At 49.9% G+C, this 20,956-nt stretch overlaps 10 protein-coding genes across 10 annotated transcripts; 2 read left to right on the plus strand and 8 right to left on the minus strand.

The window, feature by feature from the left end:
- Positions 1-555: 555 nt before the first annotated feature.
- On the minus strand, positions 556-2,704 carry M430DRAFT_16175 (hypothetical protein; the record flags this gene model as incomplete). The annotated part of the gene is made up of 4 exons (XM_024863408.1): positions 556-1,755; positions 1,803-2,179; positions 2,224-2,384; positions 2,430-2,704. 4 exons carry the CDS (start codon positions 2,702-2,704, stop codon positions 556-558), a joined length of 2,013 nt encoding a protein of 670 aa, XP_024724057.1.
- A 2,165-nt stretch (positions 2,705-4,869) lies between these two features.
- M430DRAFT_133906 (hypothetical protein) lies at positions 4,870-5,913 on the minus strand (the record flags this gene model as incomplete). The annotated part of the gene is made up of 2 exons (XM_024862322.1): positions 5,173-5,913; positions 4,870-5,102 (listed from the first exon to the last, which is right to left on the minus strand). Exons 1-2 carry the CDS (start codon positions 5,678-5,680, stop codon positions 4,870-4,872), a joined length of 741 nt encoding a protein of 246 aa, XP_024724058.1. The 5' UTR covers positions 5,681-5,913.
- Positions 5,914-6,563: 650 nt separating this feature from the next.
- M430DRAFT_16178 (hypothetical protein) lies at positions 6,564-6,984 on the minus strand (the record flags this gene model as incomplete). Its single annotated transcript, XM_024863409.1, has 3 exons — positions 6,564-6,580; positions 6,642-6,825; positions 6,970-6,984. The coding sequence occupies 3 exons, from the start codon at positions 6,982-6,984 to the stop codon at positions 6,564-6,566; spliced, it is 216 nt and encodes a 71-aa protein (XP_024724059.1).
- A 1,105-nt stretch (positions 6,985-8,089) lies between these two features.
- On the minus strand, positions 8,090-9,063 carry M430DRAFT_16179 (hypothetical protein; the record flags this gene model as incomplete). The annotated part of the gene is made up of 2 exons (XM_024863410.1): positions 8,090-8,809; positions 8,878-9,063. 2 exons carry the CDS (start codon positions 9,061-9,063, stop codon positions 8,090-8,092), a joined length of 906 nt encoding a protein of 301 aa, XP_024724060.1.
- A 522-nt stretch (positions 9,064-9,585) lies between these two features.
- Positions 9,586-10,690, plus strand: M430DRAFT_91409 (hypothetical protein; the record flags this gene model as incomplete). Its single annotated transcript, XM_024869665.1, has 2 exons — positions 9,586-9,878; positions 9,931-10,690. Coding segments are annotated over 2 exons (1,053 nt in total), but the record flags the coding sequence as incomplete, so codon positions are not given.
- Positions 10,691-13,691: 3,001 nt separating this feature from the next.
- M430DRAFT_96518 (hypothetical protein) lies at positions 13,692-15,639 on the minus strand (the record flags this gene model as incomplete). The annotated part of the gene is made up of 2 exons (XM_024869966.1): positions 13,692-14,256; positions 14,399-15,639. 2 exons carry the CDS (start codon positions 15,637-15,639, stop codon positions 13,692-13,694), a joined length of 1,806 nt encoding a protein of 601 aa, XP_024724062.1.
- A 104-nt stretch (positions 15,640-15,743) lies between these two features.
- On the plus strand, positions 15,744-16,333 carry M430DRAFT_16183 (hypothetical protein; the record flags this gene model as incomplete). The annotated part of the gene is made up of 2 exons (XM_024863411.1): positions 15,744-15,782; positions 15,869-16,333. The coding sequence occupies 2 exons, from the start codon at positions 15,744-15,746 to the stop codon at positions 16,331-16,333; spliced, it is 504 nt and encodes a 167-aa protein (XP_024724063.1).
- A 1,531-nt stretch (positions 16,334-17,864) lies between these two features.
- Positions 17,865-18,211, minus strand: M430DRAFT_202551 (hypothetical protein). The gene has a single exon (XM_024864259.1). The coding sequence runs from the start codon at positions 18,144-18,146 to the stop codon at positions 17,967-17,969; it is 180 nt and encodes a 59-aa protein (XP_024724064.1). The 5' UTR covers positions 18,147-18,211; the 3' UTR covers positions 17,865-17,966.
- A 459-nt stretch (positions 18,212-18,670) lies between these two features.
- Positions 18,671-19,360, minus strand: M430DRAFT_33169 (hypothetical protein). The gene has a single exon (XM_024866310.1). The coding sequence runs from the start codon at positions 19,342-19,344 to the stop codon at positions 18,766-18,768; it is 579 nt and encodes a 192-aa protein (XP_024724065.1). The 5' UTR covers positions 19,345-19,360; the 3' UTR covers positions 18,671-18,765.
- A 1,115-nt stretch (positions 19,361-20,475) lies between these two features.
- Positions 20,476-20,949, minus strand: M430DRAFT_39549 (hypothetical protein; the record flags this gene model as incomplete). The annotated part of the gene is made up of 2 exons (XM_024867319.1): positions 20,922-20,949; positions 20,476-20,843 (listed from the first exon to the last, which is right to left on the minus strand). Exon 2 carries the CDS (start codon positions 20,821-20,823, stop codon positions 20,476-20,478), a length of 348 nt encoding a protein of 115 aa, XP_024724066.1. The 5' UTR covers positions 20,824-20,843; positions 20,922-20,949.
- Positions 20,950-20,956: the final 7 nt, after the last annotated feature.

The following is a 20,956-nucleotide window of genomic DNA, read 5'->3' on the forward strand; positions in this document are numbered from 1 at the left end:
GGGGGGGGGTTATTTCAATAAGAAGTCAATCATGTATCATGTATAACAACAACATATAAAACCGATCCTACAAACATACATTCAAAAACCAAGATTCCATTCCCCAGTTCATGACTTCGTTTCATTTCATTCTTGATTTCTTCTTCTTCTTCCTATCATCTTCCCTAAGGTATCTAACCTTGACATGCAAACCTAATGACTGTTTCATTTCTCGTGAAAAGACCTCCCTCCCTATCATAATCCAACACGCCTGCCTGGCCCTTACGCCGGAGATCATAAAGAACCAAAAAGAGTAAAAGGAAAAAGGAAAAAGGCAAATGTACATAAGATAAATAAAATAGAAAACAAAAGAAAACAACAGGGATAATAATAGCCTCGACAAAAAGAGAAAGAAATAAGAAAAAAGAGCGTAAAAACGTAACCCAGCCTCAATAGCAAGTTATTTTAGAAGTCAGACCCATGTAAACACCCCTCTTCTCTATTCCCCAAAGCCGATTCCCGCCAGTCTATCATCTATACAGTAAGACCCCCCCAAGTGACACAGAGCGGAGGATGCTAAATCCAAGCCGCCTTACTCCCTGGTCCAAGCTGACGAGGAAGATCCTCGCCCTGAGTCTCCACAGGCGAAGTCCGGAGGGGGTTCCGCTTGGGTGATGTTGCGGATCGCAGTGTGGGAGATGCTGTGGTTTTCTTCTGTGGCGAGTAGACGGTAGGACTCAACTGAATCGTTGAGTTGGTATCTATACGTTGGTTGGTAGTCTTGAATCCCGACTCCTTGGGAGTCGGTGGGAGCGTTTTACTCGAGAGTCTCCCTTGGCTAGGTGTATGCTCAAGAGAACCGACGCTTGTGTCCAGAGGACTGAGGCTTCTCATGAATCGTAAAGGACTCGATATCCTCGGCGTTTCTGGTTGGGGCAGAGTTGAAGAGACATTTAGTGGTCTCGGTACAAGGTGAGAAGCACGTGACGGCGCACTTCCGTGGTATGTTGTTGAAGGTAGGGGGAGAGGGGAGGGGGGGATGTCTTGCGGTGGCGCGAGAGCATTTGAAATACGCAACCCAATCTGGACGGTTGCTGATGACACTATTGATGAGTCTCGACGATGGCCTTTCCCTCCAACTATGGAATGAACCGGTGGTGGAGGTTCTAAGCCACCGATATCGTAAGTTGACCCCCTTTCTATCGAGAACTTTGATGTGGGCTCTGTCCGAGTACCTGATTGCGCTACTGGATCGGGGCTGGCTACTCGAGGGGGAAATAAGGAATATGATGGCCTGTAAGTTCGCGTTGCTGGCTCAGCTACAGCGATTTCAAGGGACCCTGAGGGGTTTGGTACGATATTCATCTCCATGACAGAATCCGATGGCGATGGGATATGCCTAGTTGACGACCGAGAGGGTGGACTTTTGAGAGATTCCATACTAATGGCCCGACCTTTCTCGGCGCTCGTCAGGGGTATCGTACTCTCCGATCTATTGTCCATCGGGCCTGGTGTCTGAGGTTGGGATACGGGAGCAACCAGCTGTTGGTTAAATGCCAACTCATTTGGTCCCCAAATCCTCATCTCATGCTTTCCATGGCCCCATAATCTGCCGCCCTTTGGTCCAAAGGACATCGTTGTAGCGTTGGTTCTGAGGAACATTTGAAGAAGTCCACTGAGCAGGCCGGATAAGTTGATGACAACTGTTGCCATCATAGATAGCTTCAAGTTTCCATGCCCTACCGCCTGGGAAGCAAAGTATGGAATTACCAATGCCTGATCCTGTTAGAAGAGGTAGAGTAGGGAAGTTTGTCTCCACTTACTATTGAGACGATCCCCAACCCAAGATGGTAGACCATCCGCGAGGCTGCCACTCGCTGATGTTGGTCGATCAAGTTGACAGTAGTCAGTCTGATAAATATCGTAAGAGCACCGACCAGCATCAGGCCATCACTAACAGATAACAGAATCGTGCCCAGTTCCCCATATCTCGATATATACCACAATAATGTTGCCACGCAAGTGTTGTGTTCGGGGTAAATGTGAGAGGGAATCCAGGTCGCAATCAACATCAGTATAATCACCCCACAGCATATTGTCACATCGTTTTTCCCTCTCGCCTGGAATGGCAAAGCTCGTAATGACCGTATCGCGCATTCGAGTCCGAAAACTACCTGTATGTAAGGCACAATGAAAAACGCTAAGCTGTCAGCCATGATTTATTTGTGTGATAGATTTACATACCAGGCCAAAGAACTTGTGCTTTTTCTCCACATCCCTTTGTGGTCAAGGCCGCAAGACCCGTCCCTTGTATGCTGGCAAAGACAATGGCTTGAATAATAATCCCTATAGAAAGGATTAGAGGGAAGGTTTCTGCTGGATGAAGCGACGATATGAAAAATTTCCTGTCTACTGTCAGCACTTCTCCTCATCCGGGCTTATCTACATACGATGCTCTAAACTTTGGATTGTATCGTTTCGAAGCCAAATAGCAATCGTATAGAATCATGGCGGCAGTGCTGAAAGCAGCTAGTGCATTGAATGCGGCCAAAATGATGGTTGATGTCCTGATTGACTTGCTGTCCTCGAATACAAGGTTCGCAATCACCGTCGCCGCAGCATTCTCGTTGGTCTTTGAATGGTTCGTCGGGTGTCGACCCGTTGAATTTCTGCTACCGTTCATCGCCCGCTCAATTACAAAATTCGCCACCATCGTCGTCGCCATGATATCCGAATTGTATCCACTGATTCCTATTCCTCCTACAGGTGAAGGCACCAGCCCAGTATTGCCAGTCGTGGCGTCGTCAAGTCATGAAGACCATAGATACTGTCATTGAAGGAGTGTAAAAGCAATCCACCAGGGAAGGTAAGAAATGAAGCACCGATAAACCAGAACGGCGAAGAGAGAAAGGGGGGCAATTGTCTGAGCCAGCAGTCATGCAATAATGATTAACCAACGAATTGAAAGAATGTACGACAAATCTGTCCACGACCACGATGAGAATTTCGAGGCATGAGAGGATCTGTTGAGGGCTGCATAAAGTATAAGAGAGAACCCTAGACATTATACGAGTGGTTCAGGAGTTGAACGGGGCAAGTAGGACAGACCGGGGATGGCCTCGCGGTGCAAAGATCGGTTCTTCAGGCACAGGTCCCGCCACACTGTCAGTTTAAGGCCCATGGGAGGGATCCTAGGTTGAGCAGAGGCTCAAAACCACTTTATCTGATCTGGACGTTCCAGAACACGTGGTGTGTGCTGTAATTGGTCCTAAAGAGAGGCAGGAGTGTGGGTCAAAGTGACGGATAACAGCTTGCCGTGGTGATCGCTTGCAGTGATACGGTAATCTATCCACTCTCTGTGCTGAAGCCGCTGAAGCCATCAACTTGGGTGGCCCATTCCTTGACAACTCGAGTCTGAAGGCATTGATGATGCACTTCGAGGTTTCGATGTCGTCGCAGATACTCGCTTACATCCCAGGGAACCGGGTCAAAGCTCGTGGGATTTGACAGTTCACGAACCGAAGATGCGCTGGGCAGGGATAGATGTGAGAAAAGAAGATGGTATCCAGTATTCCGGATGGCTGGCTTACGGACGTTGGAGGGTCGAGGGACCACTGCCTCATTTCTTAGGATGAAAGAATGGAGAAATGCCATCGAGGCCTTGGTCAGCAGAACCGCACAGGCCGTCCGGTGCTTCGAAAGTCGATCAAGAGCAGACCACTTTCCTACCCTTCGAACATTTCGAATCAGTAGCAATATAACATGGACACTGAGCTACCAGTACAAGTGAACAACGATGGTGCAACTATGCGTCCCGAAGATCGAAGCTATCAGACGGGTATTTCCCTCAAGCTTGTTAATTCAACAAAAAAGATAGAAGCAAATCAGATTGCCGGTTCATCCAGTCAAGGATAGCACTTGCGGGGCAGGTAATTATCTCTTCCTGGAATTGGGTGCTCTGTATATGGTGGCGCTCTTTGAAGCGCGGCGGGTTTGAAGATGTGGGATGAAACATCGTCCCGATAAATGCCGCCGACATTGAACGTCTTGTGGACAAGTAGCGGCAGATTCGGATTTAGACTCAGAGTCGAAGGAGACACGACGATATGATGAGATTGCAAAGTCATACTATACGCTTTGAAATGAAAAAGATATCGAGATGGCAAAATTTATTGCGTCTCGTGTGTTGCTAGGCTGTTCAGGACTCGAAGAGGTGGTCGATAAAAGCGCCGCGGATGACCTTAGTTTTAGCCTCATCACGTGAAACGCGATTTGACTACAACACGTACCTTCCTGAGCAGGAGGCAGAAGTCAATATAACCCAGAAATCCTAAAAGCCATCCTTCTCTTTAATCCAAAGAGCCTAATTAGTCTTGAAAGTCTTGCAAAGCAATTAATAATGCGATTTCGCAGGCATCATGAGCTCAGCGAGGTATTGCTCGATAACATCGTGATCCTGCCCTTACAATAAGTTGCACCGATAAATCAATGGTACTGAACCTCATTTACCAGATGCAAATCTCAGCAAGGCACACCGCTGACCCTCGGACGTCAACGCCAAGATGCATCTCATCGAGTTTGTTCGTTCTATGGCACTCAAACACTACAAGTCTGTCAGTGGAATATGCTTCTTGTCCTTTGAGATGCCCTAGGATTGCTCACATCCTCGTCCACATTCTCTCTTCCCTAAGCTTTTAGCAACACTCTACTAATGAGAACACTGTTCCCTAGTAATGTCAGCCCTGACCACTCTGTAATCGAGGCTCCCCCGAAAGATTTGTAGACCCAGCGAATTACCCAATGTTATATCTTTATTCCCAAATTTTCCCTTGATACAATATAATTACATCTGTCCCCCTCCTATTCCCCTCTCCACAAATCCACACACATCTAAGCCTTCTTCGCCTCCTTCGCCTCCTCCTCCATGCGCAGTCTAGCCTTCATAACGCCATTCCGGACCGCGAAGGCATTACTGATATCCCGGAAACTGTACCACAAGGCGTACAGAGGGAGCACGACCCAGAGCATATTAAAGAAGACCAAATACACCCATTTAAACATAAAGTTACTCGTATCAAGATTCTGGTTGCCAGTTAACCACTCCGGCGCAAAAGTCATGAAACCTGATATTTTCGCACGTTACGTTAGCGATTCCGAACTGGAAGGGGGGTGAGATAAGGCAAGAGAACGTACCTCCATACAGCTCAGCCGTAGCAAGCACGACCATCCAGAAAGCGACGCGGTAATCCCTCCGCGCAATGCCCGTGCAGATGTAGAAGGCCAGCGGGCCGCCGCCCAGCACCGTCAGCAGCTCCAGGCTCACGACGGTGATGTCGGCGCCGGCCCAGCGCTTGTCGGCCTGCGCGTACACCATCCACAGCTTGGTGGCCCAGTTGTCGCCGTAGGCGGCCCCGTACAGGCGGTCGGGCGCGGAGAGGAAGTTGGTGATGAGCGCGGGCGAGTGCACGGCGGCGTCGTAGGGGCTCGAGGTGAAGAAACAGTTGTAGAGAAAGGATCCTTCGAAGATGAGGTGGATGAGGAAGTCGAACGCGTGCCAGACGAAGAGCACGCGCAGACCGGTGGGGGTGTGAGGGGAGAGGGCACGCAGGGAGAGGAGGTAGGCGCTGTTGAGGATCATGATGACCGCGGCGAGCGAGACAAAGGTGACGCTGTCGAGGTTGTCCATGACTGAGCTCGACATTGTTGCGAATGTATGGAGCTTGATTTGGTGGTTTGGTGGTTTGGTGGTTGAGAAGCTTGGGTTTGTCGATTGAGGACACGAAGCGCTCAATTGTCGACTTGGGTGGGAAAACAGGCAAAAGGTGACAATTGGTTAAATCATCAGCTCGATTGCAGAACTAACACCTTAATTACTCCCTCCAACATGAGCACGTGGCGCTTTTCGCTGGGCAGAGTGAGTTCTGCGTTTCCAGGGAGAGGGAAGCTTGAGCTTTGGGGTTCGTCGCCATTCGAGCTCGCGGCTCCACTAGCGCCTGGTTCCGAAAACTCTCATTGGAGGTACTGCTTCCCCCACAAGAAGATTCTGCTTGCACACATACTTCAAACTTATTGAAATCTACCATTCAAAAAATTATAGAAGCAGAACAAAGAGAAAGGAAACCAAGAAAAAGAGAAGGGTTAAGTAAGATATACAATTGAGGCCTTGTTGCGAGCAGGCAAGGGCTCGAAAATAGGGGTCCAGAGACCCTTGTATTAGGTCGAAAACGGTGCTGATTGTGGGGACGATGGCACAGAGGGGTAATTCTCCTTTTGGTCTCTGGTTATTGGCATCGGAATGGAAGTCGGACGCGATTCTTCTCTACCCTTGATGAGTCGAGATCCCTGAGTCCTTTTTCAGTCGGACTTTGTATCCTCAATTGAGCCTTCCCAATTCATGATATAAGTTCTATAGCATCACATATTTCACGTGAGCACATGTCATCTTGGTGTAAGTCGTGTAATTATTGTGCTATCATTATTCATCCAATAGATCCATCGTCCAAGTCCTTCCTAGAATGAAGCTTCCGAGACGCCAATCTGATCCATTCATCTAAACCTTCAAGCACAAGTGATACAGAGATAATCTAGTGCTTAGAAGCCTCTGTAGAGATAAAATGATGAGCCAACTAGTCATTCTTCACTCTTGGGGAAGGAAAACTCACCCTTGTAGGTATCGCCCTTGATGTCGTGGCTCTTCTCATCCTTCTTGTCGATAACAGCATCCTTGGCGGCAGTGGCACGGGAGCTGAGGCTTGCGTCAGAGTCCTTGGCGACGTTCTTGTTGGCCTCCTTGGATGCGGTAGCACCGGCACCCTGGACGGACTCGGCAACGTAGTTTGCGGCGTTCTGGAGATCATCATCAGCTTGTTTCCTTCACGCAGCCCTACCATAGAAGGAGAGCGGGGGGTGAAAGGGGGGATGGGTAGACGAGATGCTCGGGATGAGGATGCTTCTTGAGAGAAGGGTGGAAGGGAAGGAGAACAAGCTTACCTTGACGGTTTCCATGTTGTGATTGGATTTGATTGATTTGAGTTTTTGTTCTTGATTGGTGTAAGGAGTATGTGAATTGATGTGATTGAGGTGATTGTGAGATGAAGAGAGAGGGTTCATCAGAGGAAGAAGAAGGGCTCTTTATACCATTTCATTCGCTTCTCCAGATGGAAATCTCGAGACGTCATCTCGAGGGAGTCATCGTTCTCTGATCTCCCTGACTATGCAACTGTATTCGCCCTTTCTCCATACCCCCGCCTGTTTGAGTTCAAAACGCAATCATTGTCTGCCAAGCAGGTGATGCACCTACAACGTACTCCGCATGTGCTATGGAGCTGTTTGTCGGCGATGACGTCCCGGATTATGGACCCCCTCCACAAGCGAGCCAATCACAGCGCCCGAGACCAACCCCGCTGACGACGTGCTACAAGAGCACCGCGTAACACAGGATTTGGCTGAAGCAGGAATGCCTGCGCCACAAGAGCAATTAGAAGCCGCAGAAGCCCAGAAGCCCCAGCAGCCTCAGGTGTGGCGATTCCCGATCTTGGTTGCGTGTGGCGGTGTGGCGGTGCGGCCTTTCCCCTTTCCGGCCTTTACCCTACCCCGCAATGACATCCCTTCCTGCATCATGACGAGGGAAAGTGAGGGAAGTCCCGCGGGCCGGGATCCACCAGGGGTTAGCAGGATAGGTAATCGAATACCTTACTCCCATGATCCCCGTCTCCAACTGCATTCGCACCCGCATCTGCATTCGCATTCGGGAGTTGATGGGAATCCAAGAATCAGCATCCAGAGGCACCGGCTTCTTGTCCGGGCGCTTACCTAAGGAGCTGTGATCTGCGGACAGTAACGTCATCTCTCACGCCCATCAGATAGGAACAGGGAATCGGAGAGGAAGGCTGACCCACCAGGCAAAGGGTAAGCAGGTTGTGTCCCGCCTAAAGCACGTGATTCGATAGTAGTGAAGTGAAGCTGGCCATCATGTTGCGTGCATTGTGGACGTATGTCCCCTCGGAACGCCCCCTTACAAGTACAGACAGAGTCATTCCAACTCCTCTTAACGTCCGCACCGCTTCTAGATAGCCACAGATCCTCCGAGGTCCAGGATTTCAATGTGTTCTCAGAGCCTCAATATCTCCCGGTCGCGCGTGATGCCTCCCCGGAAGTGTTCCTCGATGACTTTTCCTCCAAGCACCGTCTCCTCCACGATGCCCTGAACGTGCTTCGGTTCCACCCGGCCATACCAAATCCCACATCCCTCTAACGGATGCTTCTCTCCGTCCGCGGTCTTCATCCCGGGTGGTAGATACACTATCACATTCCCCGCGAATTTATGGCCCCCAATATGACTGATCAGTCCTACTCTCGCCGTCCTCGCTGGTTCCTCAGGTCCCGGGCTCGTCACAGCTTCTCCGTTCTCCCCTTGAGAAATCTCCACCGCGGCCTTCTGAACCGACAGACCCACCCGTGGCAGGAATTTCTCAAATTCGTCTCTCAAGATTGGACCCGTGATCCCACATCTCATATCCCTGCCCCCGTGGCCACAGATCAACACCATCACATCCTTGACATCTTGCACACCGTATAGGAACTGTTGCTGTTCTTCGCTACGGAGAAGGCGGTCGCGGTGGATAGGCGAGAGACCCTCATTGGCTGGATTAAGTTTCGTGGGGAGGATATAGCCTTTCACGAGCGCTTGGACGGAATCAAACGACACACGCGGGAGGAACGGGATATATTTGAAGGAGGGGAGGAGGTAGACGGAGGTAGTTTGGACTTCTTCTCTTTTCGGTACTGAACTGGGAAATGATGCATTCGCGACGGCGACGTTGTGATATGGCTACTCAGAAAGGTATATTAGTTAGCAAAGGGTCATATATGGTTGGTTCAAGGCGGGCGGATATGTACGTCGGAATATACTCCGCCGCGCCCTAGCAATTCTTTTATGTCCGCAGCCAGGTTATCGCCGGAATTCTCTTCCTCAATTTTGCTCATCCAGTCGTCTTTTCCGGTACATATCAGTACTTGTTCGGCGTATGCTGCCATGGTGCCATTCAGCGGTTTCGAGTGGTCTATCTCGAGCCCTTCGGGCATGGCGGGTGTCTCGGCGCAAGAGCAGGTAGGTGACGGACATGCTTTGATTGTCGGGAAAGGTGGCGGTTTATGGAGAATTGAGGAATATCGAATGGCGGAACGGCTTGACGACCGCCATACAGACCTCGTTATAGGTCTTAGAAACATGGCGAAGAAAAGTAAGGAGATGAGGTTGGTAAGTAGCAAAGAGAATGAAGTGGAAAGGATGACAATGACATTCGGTAGATTATCTACTCCGGAGATAATCAGTAGATAATCATTCGCGTTCTTAGTGCGTCTTGCGTGCCGTACTCGGACTATAGGGTAGCGAGCGCCGACAGGGGAAATTGAAAATTCCGTGATGCTCATTGATCAACAACACCATGGGGCTGTTCGTGACTTTCAGCCTCTTCTTTCTGGGGCACATACAATGAGGATTCGTTGTTAGACGATGTGAGGTGCAGGTCCAGCGTTACTCGTTGTCATCAATCCTTAATCACTGTTACGACTATACTCTTTCTTGGACACTTTGGACCCTTCCCAATGCCTCGAATACCACACTCCCTCTTGCTTCGAGCTCACGAGATTTCCCCCTTCCTACCACTTGTCCTCCGCGCTACACGTACTCTGCCGTCCGCGCTGAACGAACTTCGGTGGCTGGCCGAGCATGTCCAGGAACAGTCCTACCCTCGGTCATTGAGCAATTCTCAGCGGAGCCGAAAGCTTCTCCAACTCTGCAAGAGACGGGAAAGGGGCGAGCCATTGCAATACATTCTCGGATCCCAGCCATTCGGGGAACTTGACATCAAATGCCGCCCAGGAGTGTTGATTCCAAGGTGAGTTTGAAAGAAATGCTTGTCACGTGGACACCGCTGAGGATGATTGCAGGCCAGAGACAGAGGCCTATACCACGCATGTTGCAAAGCTGTTGCTGGAAGGACGTCTACACAAAGACCTCAATCCTGAGAGGTTTATGACCGGGACACACCATGGCAATGGGAATCGTCCAGCGGACCTAAAAATCTTGGATTTATGCTCCGGAAGCGGCTGCATATCCCTTCTTCTATATTCCCTCCTCTCCGGGAAAGTCCCCAACATCAAGATTCGTGGTTATGATATTTCAGCTACGGCTCATAAGCTATCTGTTGAGAATCTGCGCAATGTTGAAAAGAACCATTTCCACAAGTCATGCCCAGTCGAATTTCATCAAAAAGATATCTTTTCCAAAGAGGAAGAATTACAGATAGATCCTGAATCAAATTCAGTCGATATCATCATCTCCAATCCACCATACATAACCTTGGACGGCTTCAACAAAAGAACATCCCGATCTGTTCGAAACTGGGAGCCAAAGACGGCGTTGGTGCCAACGCCGCGGGGCCCTGACGATGATGGCTTTTTGTATCATCGACTACTCCAGCTTCATCAGCATTTCTGTTCCAAAGTTCTGGTTATGGAAGTCGCTGGTGAAACCCAGGCGCGATTGGTAGCCGATGCTGCGAGGGAAATATGTTATCCAAGCAATAGAATTGAGATCTGGAGAGATTGGCCAGACCAAGATTCTCCTGACCCGGACCAGTCGATAATACTACGCGATGAGAAGATTCCGATCAGAGGCAATGGCAATGTCAGAGCCGTTGTCCTACTTCGTAAAGAATCGTCTAGCACGCCTACTACAGCTGTTCCAACTGGTTCTGTCTCACAGCAGCTGAAGACAGAGGAACCTGATCCAAGCTCGGGATGAAAATGGAGAATATTGGCCGTGGTGCCTCTTCATGTGACATAGAGTGAAGGAATGGCATGTCTCGGCACCCATCACGTTTTGAGGGATGGGATGGAGTCGAGACCTGTGCCCGATTTGGGATATTAAGTGAAACGTAGAGCAAGAGACATCCCCACAACCGATATTCAGATCCACAACCTATGGTGACGGGACCATCCAAAAAACTCGCTCCTGGATCTGGAGTCGGGTGGATAGCATGGCCGAGCTATGTCAATACTTGTAGCACGAAGAGTAAGTAATATCAATGCCCACTGTCCGTTGGCCCCTTACTGATATCAGTATAGATAGATAGGCTCAACCTATCCGAAACCTGTAGTGATACCCAAAACATGGACATCTCATTATTTTCGTGCTGTATGGATGAGGAGAGCTTGTGTGACTTGCCCTCATGCCGTCCAAGGGCTGCGATCGATCCTTAGACAATGAGATGTCACTATCTTCAGGAGACCGGAAAATCTAGATAGGTATTTCGCAATCTTAGAGCAGATCTGATGAACTCATCAGATTTGCCAACTGCTAATGCAAGCCCGAGAGCGGTTTGCGTGATACCCCTTCATTTCAGTACACGCTACAAGCTGTGGCGTTTCTCCTGTGTCATCAGCTATTCACCATGCTGTCTGGCTCCTGACTTAATTTTCCCCGTCCGGAAGATAAAATGGGCATTTGCTTCCATTTTGACAGTTTTTACATCCAAAGTGATCTTCCCCCCTCTTCCTCTCTATCCGGACATGTTATTCTATACGAACACAGTGAAGAACAACACCATACTTAACCTAGCCTTTCTTCCCTAGCGCCTGAATCGAAACTCAGATTCGAACCTGAAGTTAGGAATAAAGTGTCCAAGGTATTTCTCATACCCAACGTGCTCTTATCACAAAGTAGAGGGGAATAAGGATTATCTCCTTAGAAAGAACCGGCTCAAAAGAGCCAAGAACCTTCATCCCTATATCTCTCTAGTTCAATCCCTTAAGAAAATCACTTGGATCTAATATCTTCCAGCGGCTGTGAAGTCTACAACTGGCAAATATAATAGACGGCAATATACAGAATCGAACGGCATCTCACTGCTAGCTGCATATGTGGTTAAATACTGCTTTTAAAACGACATACAGGGAAGAGAAAGGGGTGATTGAACAATGCTAGGAGAATGATGGATAGTGTAGAGGCACAGTATCGACATGAGTCCATCCTAAGACTTCCTGCTACCTATTCACCTGTTCTATTACTCGTTACTTAGCGTCTAGACTTCGTATCCTATGTACGAATTCGGCCTCACTTTCATACAATGTAGACACTAGAGATACTAGAGATACTAGAGATGCAAATCCAGCACCTATCATCACAGAGCGCCGCAAGCCTCTCGAATCTGGATCTCGAGGGGCAAAAGTGTCTAAAAGCCTATTCATTGACTACTACCTTGATCACTATCCCCTCCCACAGGATCAGGATCCTTCATTTCCGCATCCGCGCCCTCAGGTTGACCAGCAGCCTTTTTAGCCTTCTCTTTCAATTTCCTCTTAACCTTCTTTTCCCTATTCCTCCTCGTTCTCTTCTCCCTCTCCGCCTCTTCTCTACTCTCCTTCTCTTTCCTTCGCCTCTCCGCCTCCTCTTCTCTCTTTCTCTTCCGTTCTCTCAGAATCAGTCTCCTCTTCTTCCCAGGTTTTTTCCTCTTCCCCTCCCCCATCCCATCCCCGCCCTCTATCACCTTCTCCCCCACCCCATCCCCATCCCCATCCCCATCCCCACCCCCATTGCCCTTCCCAGAAACCCTCACAACCCTAACTCTCCACGGTACCTCCAAGCCCCACGCCCTCATCCCCGCCCACTTCCTAACCTCCTCCCCACCAACCGCCATCCTTTCGAACCCCCATTTCCTCTCTCCCTCCGCCCTGCCCACCACAAACACCCTCGGATCTTTCATCTTCACCAATCCCCCATCTCCCTTGCCCTCCTCCTCTAGCACGATTTTCTGCGCTCCTCCGGCGTTATTGTCCCCATTCGTTGCGAAGAGTCGGAATTCGAATTCTTTCTCGCTTTCTTCTTTTTCTTCTTCTTCCCTGACGTCCCCCCGCCCCGACTCATCCTGCCGTCCCGCTGGAGCTACTACGGATAGAGGGAACGCAGCCCCGTACACAGAAGCCAAGCGTGCGCGATACGAAGCTTCGAGCTCGGGGTCGACGGGCGACGGAGACCGCGATGCGCTGCCCGAGCGTGCGTACAGCTCGCTGCGCCGTACGCTGCGGAAGGATTACTTAGCAATGTGCGGGGGTAATTTAGGAGCGGGATCAGAAGAAGGGGGGGACACGAACCGCTTTGCGTTGGGGAGGTCGAACATTGGGAGGTTATTTAGGTATTGCGCATTATTGGGGAGGGTGTGGAAATGTTTGGTGCGATGCATGGATAGAGCTTGTGCGGTGGGCTGGATATGCCGGGTATGCAATATCGATATCGAAACTTTATGCGAAAGGTCGCTTCAGAAGAGAAAATAAAAAAGCGACATTATGATTTATGGGAGAATGATGGTATGGGGGGATCGAGAAAGTTATATTCCAGAGTGATTATTATATCATTCAGTACGAAAGGGTATCGTGCTTTTCTCCAATCCTACGCCAGCTCCAATCCTATATAGACTCCCAACCCAGTTCGTCAGATTTCATTTGCTTCCATCATTTTTCATCCTGCGCTCTTCCACGTGGCGATATATCATGGGTGGATAATACATGAGGTGATATTAGCGATAGTATGCGTCGTGAGAAGTCAATAGTCTCGTATGTGTAGATAGGAGAGTCGTGTGGAAGGACCGCATCCTGGCCTTCCTGCGTGGGGCAGTTTCATGGTTCGTCATTAAGTTCCGTAGATGTTTCATTCATGTGTTCCAGGTGTAGCTGTGTGGGGGATTGTTTTCATCCTTTAAGTATGGCTCGTTCGGGAATTGATAATGCTGCTGCTGCTGCAAGTTTGGTGCTGGTGCGGGCATTCCAGCCCCATATATCCCCGACGTGTCCGGCGCAGTAGTCCAAGGCTGCATGGGAAGGGACGTTGGAAAGTATCCCGCATCCCTCTGTGCCACTACATCGTTGCCACTGCCGTAAGGAGGTGCAAATCGTGCATTGTAGTCGGCGTAGGGTGTGTTGGAAGGTAATTTAGGGGGTGCTATGTGACGAGGCGACTTTGCCGGCCTGGGATTGCTATCGACAAAGCGAAGTGGGGGGCCATTTTGCGAAGGGCTCGAGGTGGGACTGTAAGTGTACTGTTGCCGGATAGGCAGTTGGTGTACAGCGGAGGGTGGAGACGAGAGACCTGCATTTGGCTGGGTCGATTGGTTCATTTGAAGATAGCTATCCATTGTTAAGGGTGCTTGATAGCCTGGAGTGCTCGGTGCTGTGCTATGTTCAGCAGCCATATGAGATGGTAGATATGTTGGATATGTCCTTTATTTCATGTCAGTAAATGTTTCATATTCACGTTGGTCAAGAGAAATAGAATGACTCAAATAAGTGCCTGTTTCTCCCTTTGCTCTTCAATTCTTTTGGTTTTTGTTACAGATGGAGAAAGGGGCCGATGAAAACTTACGATTGTCGCATCACACCAGGGGAAGGAGGGAGGTTATTTCCATCAAAGGTGAATGTCGCCGACCTTTGGGGCTCCATATTTTGAGGTCTTGATTCTCTTGGTTTCTCGACAGGAGCAGGAATCGGGGCGATCCCAGATCCAATGCTCGTCACAACTTGCAAGTCAGGGGGGGCGCCTCGAGAAGATGACGAGCCAACGAGGGGTATCTCTTTTCTGGCCTGGAAATTTCGAGGACTCCGACCCCTTACAACAATCGGGGCGGTGGAAGTCTCGCAGATGTTGGTCTTTGTGCCGTTTGTCAGAGTTGCCACCACGTTCAGGTGGAGAGTAAAGTGCTGTTGAAGCTCCCGCCTTCGACCATTATTCGCCGTCGCTATCCTAAACTGTAATCTTCTATAAGCAATCGGATACACGGAAAAGTCGCTCTCGCCGTTCGGGTCAGTCCCATCAAATGGCAGGAGTGGTATTGGGGACGGCTCGTTCTCTTGGCCGGGTCCAACCTCAGGGGAGTTTGGTGGCGGGGTTTTCCAAGGAATGACGATCAATTTTACAGCATGCCCATCAACGGATTCCGATGCAGAGACGCAAACTTCCATAGCCATGATGGGAAATCGTTCCCCTCTTTCAGTTATCACTGATAAGGGCCCTCGAGGTGTGGTGACAGTCCCAGAGATCTGAAAAAGGTTCCGCCGGTAGCACGTCAGTTCAGGCTGGAGGATCCCATCTCCAGATGGCGTGGCCATCTCGGAGAGGAAGAACATTCCATGGATCTGTGCAGACAGTTCGATCTGATGTATCCGTCCATGGTCATCGAGAATTGTCTGTTTCAGCGGGATTTTACTAAATGAAAGAAGTCTGTGATCTTGATTGATAGATGGTTTGGGAGGGTCCGGCAGCTCCTCCCTGAAGTCCGGCGCCACTTCTCTATATGCTGAGTCCTCGGTAGACTGGAAGCTCCGTTTGAGTGATGGGTAACTATGGTGGGTATTTAGGGGTGGTGAGGCCGTGAGGACCTCGTTTCCCGCGCCCAGAACTCCAGGCGCTCCTCTTGTAGGTGTTGATGGAACCTCTAAGGGCCGATAATTTCCTTTCTGAGGTAGTCCATGGTATGGCATCCCTAGGGGACCAGGTGTATAACTCGTCTCGAAGGTCGGTGGAGGGGCACCTGCGGAGGTCGGTGTGTGAAGACTATAGCGTTGCCAGAGGGAGCTCTCCGCGTCTTCTGGCTGTATGTTTGCCATCGTGACTGAATTTGTGATGGACATCGATGCATTCTTCCACGCATGAGGAAGCACAACGCATTTAATGAACGAGTGAAGGGCAAGATTTCCAAGCGCAAAGGATCATGAAGGTCTTGCAATCAGATCAGACATGGGACTGGGAGGTAAGGATAGATGGAGAGGCCGAAGCACGAGCTAGCTAGCTATGGGACTAAGCTTTAATTCGTGGATCCTGACAAGGTCGTTCAAGGGGGCCAAGCAGGCCAACTTTTTGAGGGGCCGCTCTTCCTTCCGCATTGCTCCAAAGCATGAGGTGAGGGTGGGTTGCTCTGACCCGGCTCTGGCCCCTCTGAGATTAGCCTTCCCCTCTTGGACGGCATTTAATGTCGCTCGTCCCAGCGACTACCGATACGACTTATCTGCTCCGTTCGACTCGACAAACCAGTGTGAATGTGGCGGGCGCGTGATCTGCATTAGTGAGCCCTCCTATCTCCATCGTGGTGCACCGCTGCTATTGGCAGAGGGTGTCTCTCGAGTCCCATGGCCTAGCCGGAATGCGCATCTGAGGATGATCATCAATAGTCGAATAAATGGGGATATGTCGAAAAGAAAGACGTTGGCAAGCGAGGGTGAAGCCAGAAACGACCGACAGCATGGGGAGGACCCTGTGCCGTCCGTCCCAAACCAGGCGAAATCCGTGACACGCATCCTATGAATGGCCTAGCGCATGGGAGTTGTGAACTCTAGACCAGCGGATGGCCCTCAGTGGCCCCTGAACCGTCAAGTATTTTCCGTTCGCTCGTCCGATCTTATTATTGATTGAGCGCCAGAACTATAGTAGTAGCCGGGCCAGTAGGCGTAAGCCTCCCGGCGAAAAAGAACCAAGGGTTGATTGGCCGGCCAACAGCGTTATGGGGGAGTTGAACAAATCCCAGATCATTCCCAGCGGCAAGATTGCCCTGGAGCCTGGAGCCTGGAGTATAGAGCATGGAGGGAGCATGGATTCTTGCTGTTTCCGATGAAAAAAAAATTAAAAATTTCAACTCATCCTGCAAGCAAGCCGCTCCCTCGGGTGTTTAGGGGGGTTAGGACTGGGACGACGGGTTTGACGGTCACCAGTGAAGGGACCCAGCTTACCAAAGCCTTGGATAAGATGATAGAAGACCCCGGGTACCTGCGAAGTTCTGCGGCACAGGATCAAGCTGCCGCCATAGTAGTCTCGATCTGAGAGGTAGCTGAGAAGGTACGTAGGCTGTGCGCTAGAGGTCTGGCACGGGTAGTAAAAGTTAATATCTTTTCTCTTTCCCTTCTAGAAGAAACACGGGCTTCGCCTTTTGACGCCAGGCTCCGTCGTGGATTTCACGCATGACACAGAGGACATAGCACATGGCATGGCATAGATGATAGCATATAGCAAAGCCCCATAGCAGAGCACAGTATGATAGTAGCCACCTAGCACAGCGCAAGCAAGTCTTGCGGAGAATTCTGCAGCAAACAGAGCCGGGCGGATGGGCCCATGAATGGGGTCCCGAACTCCCGCTGTCCCACCGTTCCCACCAGCCGCCGAGTCTTCGATAGCGGGTTCAAGACTTCAAGTTGGACGTCAAGCACTCACGCATCACCTTTGAACCCTCGCAGTGACGGTGGCTGAGTGGCAGCATTGGCGGCATGGAAGGCTTGGAAGCTTTCTGGAATCCAGAGATTTCAAATCCTGATTGGGGGGCTCGGGTCCTTGCGCGAAAATGGTATAACGCCGCTGCACACCCTACGTGCAGGACCAAGGTACAGGCTTTGGCGCCGGCGGCTTCGGGAGCCCCGTTGGATGGGCGGCGAAAGTAGGCGAGTTATCGAATTTCTCTCGCGGAAATATGCCCTTCACGTGGAATACCATGAACGAGAGTCATATACAGACCGCATTAAGACCAGAAAATGCTCCAATGTAACGTTGTGGCTCTGTTCGATTCCTTCTGGGCGTAACTCGACAAATAACAACTATAAACCGTCCTCATCTTAGCGGATCAAAAGGACCGAATGAGACAATTGCATTGATATCGGGGAAAAGGGGTGCAGAGAGCAGGTAAGCGATCATCAGGGATGAGAACGTGGGGAACATAAATCAAGTAGGTCGCCACCTCTGCGTTCCGCTGAGCTGCGGTAGCCTTCCTCTTCCGGCCACCTCCCAATTCCAACGTTCGAGGAGTCGCCGTTCAGGCATCCTGCTTGTAGACACTGTCTGAGGCACGGATGGAGAAGAAAAGGGGGAGGCCCATAGGAGCCAATTGGGTCCGGCAGATCTTGGGGACGGGTCTGCCTTATCTCCTAGCTCAGCCTTGAACCACTGCTAAAGCCTAAAGGTGTGGTGCAGAAGTCTGTGTGGCCTGCATTACACTGCAGAGGTGAGGCAATGGATTGTCTGGCTTCTGATTCCTTCTCGCTTTCCTAACCGTGATACCACTTAGTGTTGAAGTCAACACCATGTTGGCCATGAACGTCCACAAGGGGCATCTCGCCGCCCTGTCCGTCTTCATGGGCAGTATTAGGAGTTTCGTAGTTTCGTCACTCGACGTCGCCTTGTATGCTGGGGGGAAGAAGGGACAGCTTCAGAATTGCTAGGAAGAAGACGTAGTAAGGTAGGGTGGCAGCAGGAAAGTTGTCAGAGAGGATCTAGATTCGAGATCATTCCGAGTTCCATGCAACAATTATCTGAAGCCCCTGAATAAAGCATGCTTCTCTGAACGTGAATTGGCAAAATAATGCGTTGAAGTAGACTTCGTTTTGTTGGAATGCAATGTGGCAGAAGCGATGCCAGTACTTGGTACCACCTGCATTGCCTTCTCATCCATCTATTGGTCCATGAGGGAGCGTTTCTTTCCCCGTTGTCGAGTGGGATCTGGATTATTCTGCAATTCAATGTCCTGCTCGGAAGACGTTATCCAACTATCTTGCTCAACCTCTTCGCGGTACGGTTCCTCTTGCGTAGGTACCTTACCTAGGGAATGCCATTCTTGGACACAATCACGTGAAATATAAGAAAGCACGTGATGTTAGGGGGGTTCCATTCCATTGTTCTGGTCTGACATTGACTTAAGAGCTGCTTTCGGAAAATATGTATGCTTTCTACGAGGCTATACAGAATATTTCTCCCCATCACGCCACTACTCCCTCACAGCAAAACTTATGCAACCCCCATCCAGCCTGCTGATGCTCCTTGCAACAATACCTAACCACCTTCACCTTACAAGCCTCGCAACGGAACAGCTCCTGGCCGCCTTTCCCACAATGATCACACCAACCCTCCTCATTCCTCCTCAACCAACGACGCCAGGCCCGCTCCGCGCAGGCCTTCAACCTCTCTTCGATCTCTTTTGTTGGGCATATGCCACGTATCAAAGTTTCTCGATCCATGAACGTAAGTGCCGCCGTGCCACACACCCTTTTCATGGAGCTCAAAAACTTCTCTAGCGTTCCTAGGAAATAATTTTCACCATAAGTGCCCCTCCCCGCCTCTCCGTACTGCATGCGCGTCATATCGACTACTGGAAAAGTCTCCTTGTCTACTTCCGGGCGAGTGAACAGTAGGACGCTGTGAAGCTCGTCCTCTCTAACACCTGTATACATGTGCATGCGCGTCGCAAAATTCCAAAACATACTGCGGAGTTTTGGCCCCTTGATGAGAAAATTCAGAATATAGCCAGCGGAGGTTCTGACTATGACGGGTTTCTGCATGTTTCGGAGGGTTAGCAAGCATCACTAGAGTAGAAGGGTAGGTGTGGAAACATAATCACCTCGTCGGCAATCTGGATCGAGACCGTCTGGTCTGGGGGACAAAGACTAAAAAAGAATTGGTAGAGTCCAATGGCTTCAAAGCAGCCATTATGACCATGCATCACATGGTAGATGAGTTCCCGCCAAGCAAAGCTGAGGGCCCGTGTGTCAGGATCTGCATCAGGATGGATATCACAAGTCGTTCTCGGATGCTCAAAATCCAATGACTCAGAGTACGCCCCGAGAAGATGGCAGTCCGTTCTCCTAAATACTCCGCGAGTCAGGAAAAATCTCTGAGTGTGGTCACTAAGGGAAGCGGGAGTTTCTTCATATACATACTCAATCGTTGCAGGTCCTGGTATGAATTGTGAAGGATAAAGCATCATAAGGCGCTGGGTTAGGCCGGGATCAACAGTGCTCGTATCCAAAATACATGCGTTTGGGAATCTTGTGTCCGAGATCATCCTCTCGTAGTTGAGAAGGACTGTGAGGGTCCTTAGTGGAATCGGTTCTATCGGCTCCATTGTTGAAGTTCTCTGGCTTTAAACTACCATGTAATGACCCTGAAGAAACAATAGAAAGCAAAGTACGTCGATAGGTTCAAGGAATAGTTATCTACTGTTTACACATTGAACCCCTCTTGGCAAGTCATATTGGGGAAGGAGCACCGGGTGACCTCTTGTGCCTACCTGGATAGTTATTTGGACAAGCTAGACCTCTCTATACCCAGCTTACCTGTCAAAATTCAAATTAAAACCATATTAACAGAAGAAGGTCCACTTGAACTTTATCAGATCTTGAGCCAGAGCAATCACCTGATCAAGTCAAGAAAATTCAAAGCTCAGCCGAGTCAACTTCTTTGCCTTGACCACAACGTTTGCATAATCAACAGCACAATGAAACGACGGCTACATAAAGGATCAGAGCGACGAAACATCAGATCATAACTATTTCAACGCTTTCTTTCCCAGAAAGATCAATTACATATAGCTGACTTGTTGACCACAAATTCGAGGCTTTGTAAATCCAGACTAATCAAATGGTGTAATCGTATCTGTCTCAAAGAATAATGTATCACGAATAAACTCATGATCACGGCAACATCGCCGCGAAACGAGTAGCCAAGGCAGCAATACTAAATCCCAAAATAATGCTCGCAGTAGTCGAGATGGTAGCCGGCATGGAAGAATTTGCTGTAGCGCTTGGTATCAAACTGGAGATGGCAATCGATGGTTTCTCAGCAGTTGTGTAGCTCGAACAGGTGACGTTGGGAGCAATTGGGCAGGTAGAATGAACGCAGATGGCTTGGAGAGCAGGATCCTGTGCTGAAACAATTGTTGCCGATAGAGAGCATCCATACGGCATACCGAAGAGACAGTTCAAGGCATCGCCAGCAACAGTGGGACCAGATTCGATGACACCAAAGGAAGCCGTGGACATGGCGACTTGTTGGATGAAACCTACGACTTCAGCGTAAGAGAGATCCATGGACCGAGGGTTGTTTGCGGGTGATTAGGTCCTCAGGAGCGTCGACTTACTTATGGGCTTCGTACATGGAAGTCTGACCGTATGC

The sequence above is a fragment of the Amorphotheca resinae genome, assembly GCF_003019875.1.
Source record: "Amorphotheca resinae ATCC 22711 unplaced genomic scaffold M430scaffold_2, whole genome shotgun sequence".
NCBI classification, from domain to species: Eukaryota; Fungi; Ascomycota; class Leotiomycetes; order Helotiales; family Amorphothecaceae; genus Amorphotheca; species Amorphotheca resinae.

What these genes read in the sequence shown, in the direction of transcription:
- M430DRAFT_202551 (XM_024864259.1), bottom strand. Translation starts at nt 18,146, where the DNA reads ATGAAGACGGACAGGGCGGCGAGATGCCCCTTGTGGACGTTCATGGCC.
- M430DRAFT_33169 (XM_024866310.1), bottom strand. Translation starts at nt 19,344, where the DNA reads ATGCAGAAACCCGTCATAGTCAGAACCTCCGCTGGCTATATTCTGAAT.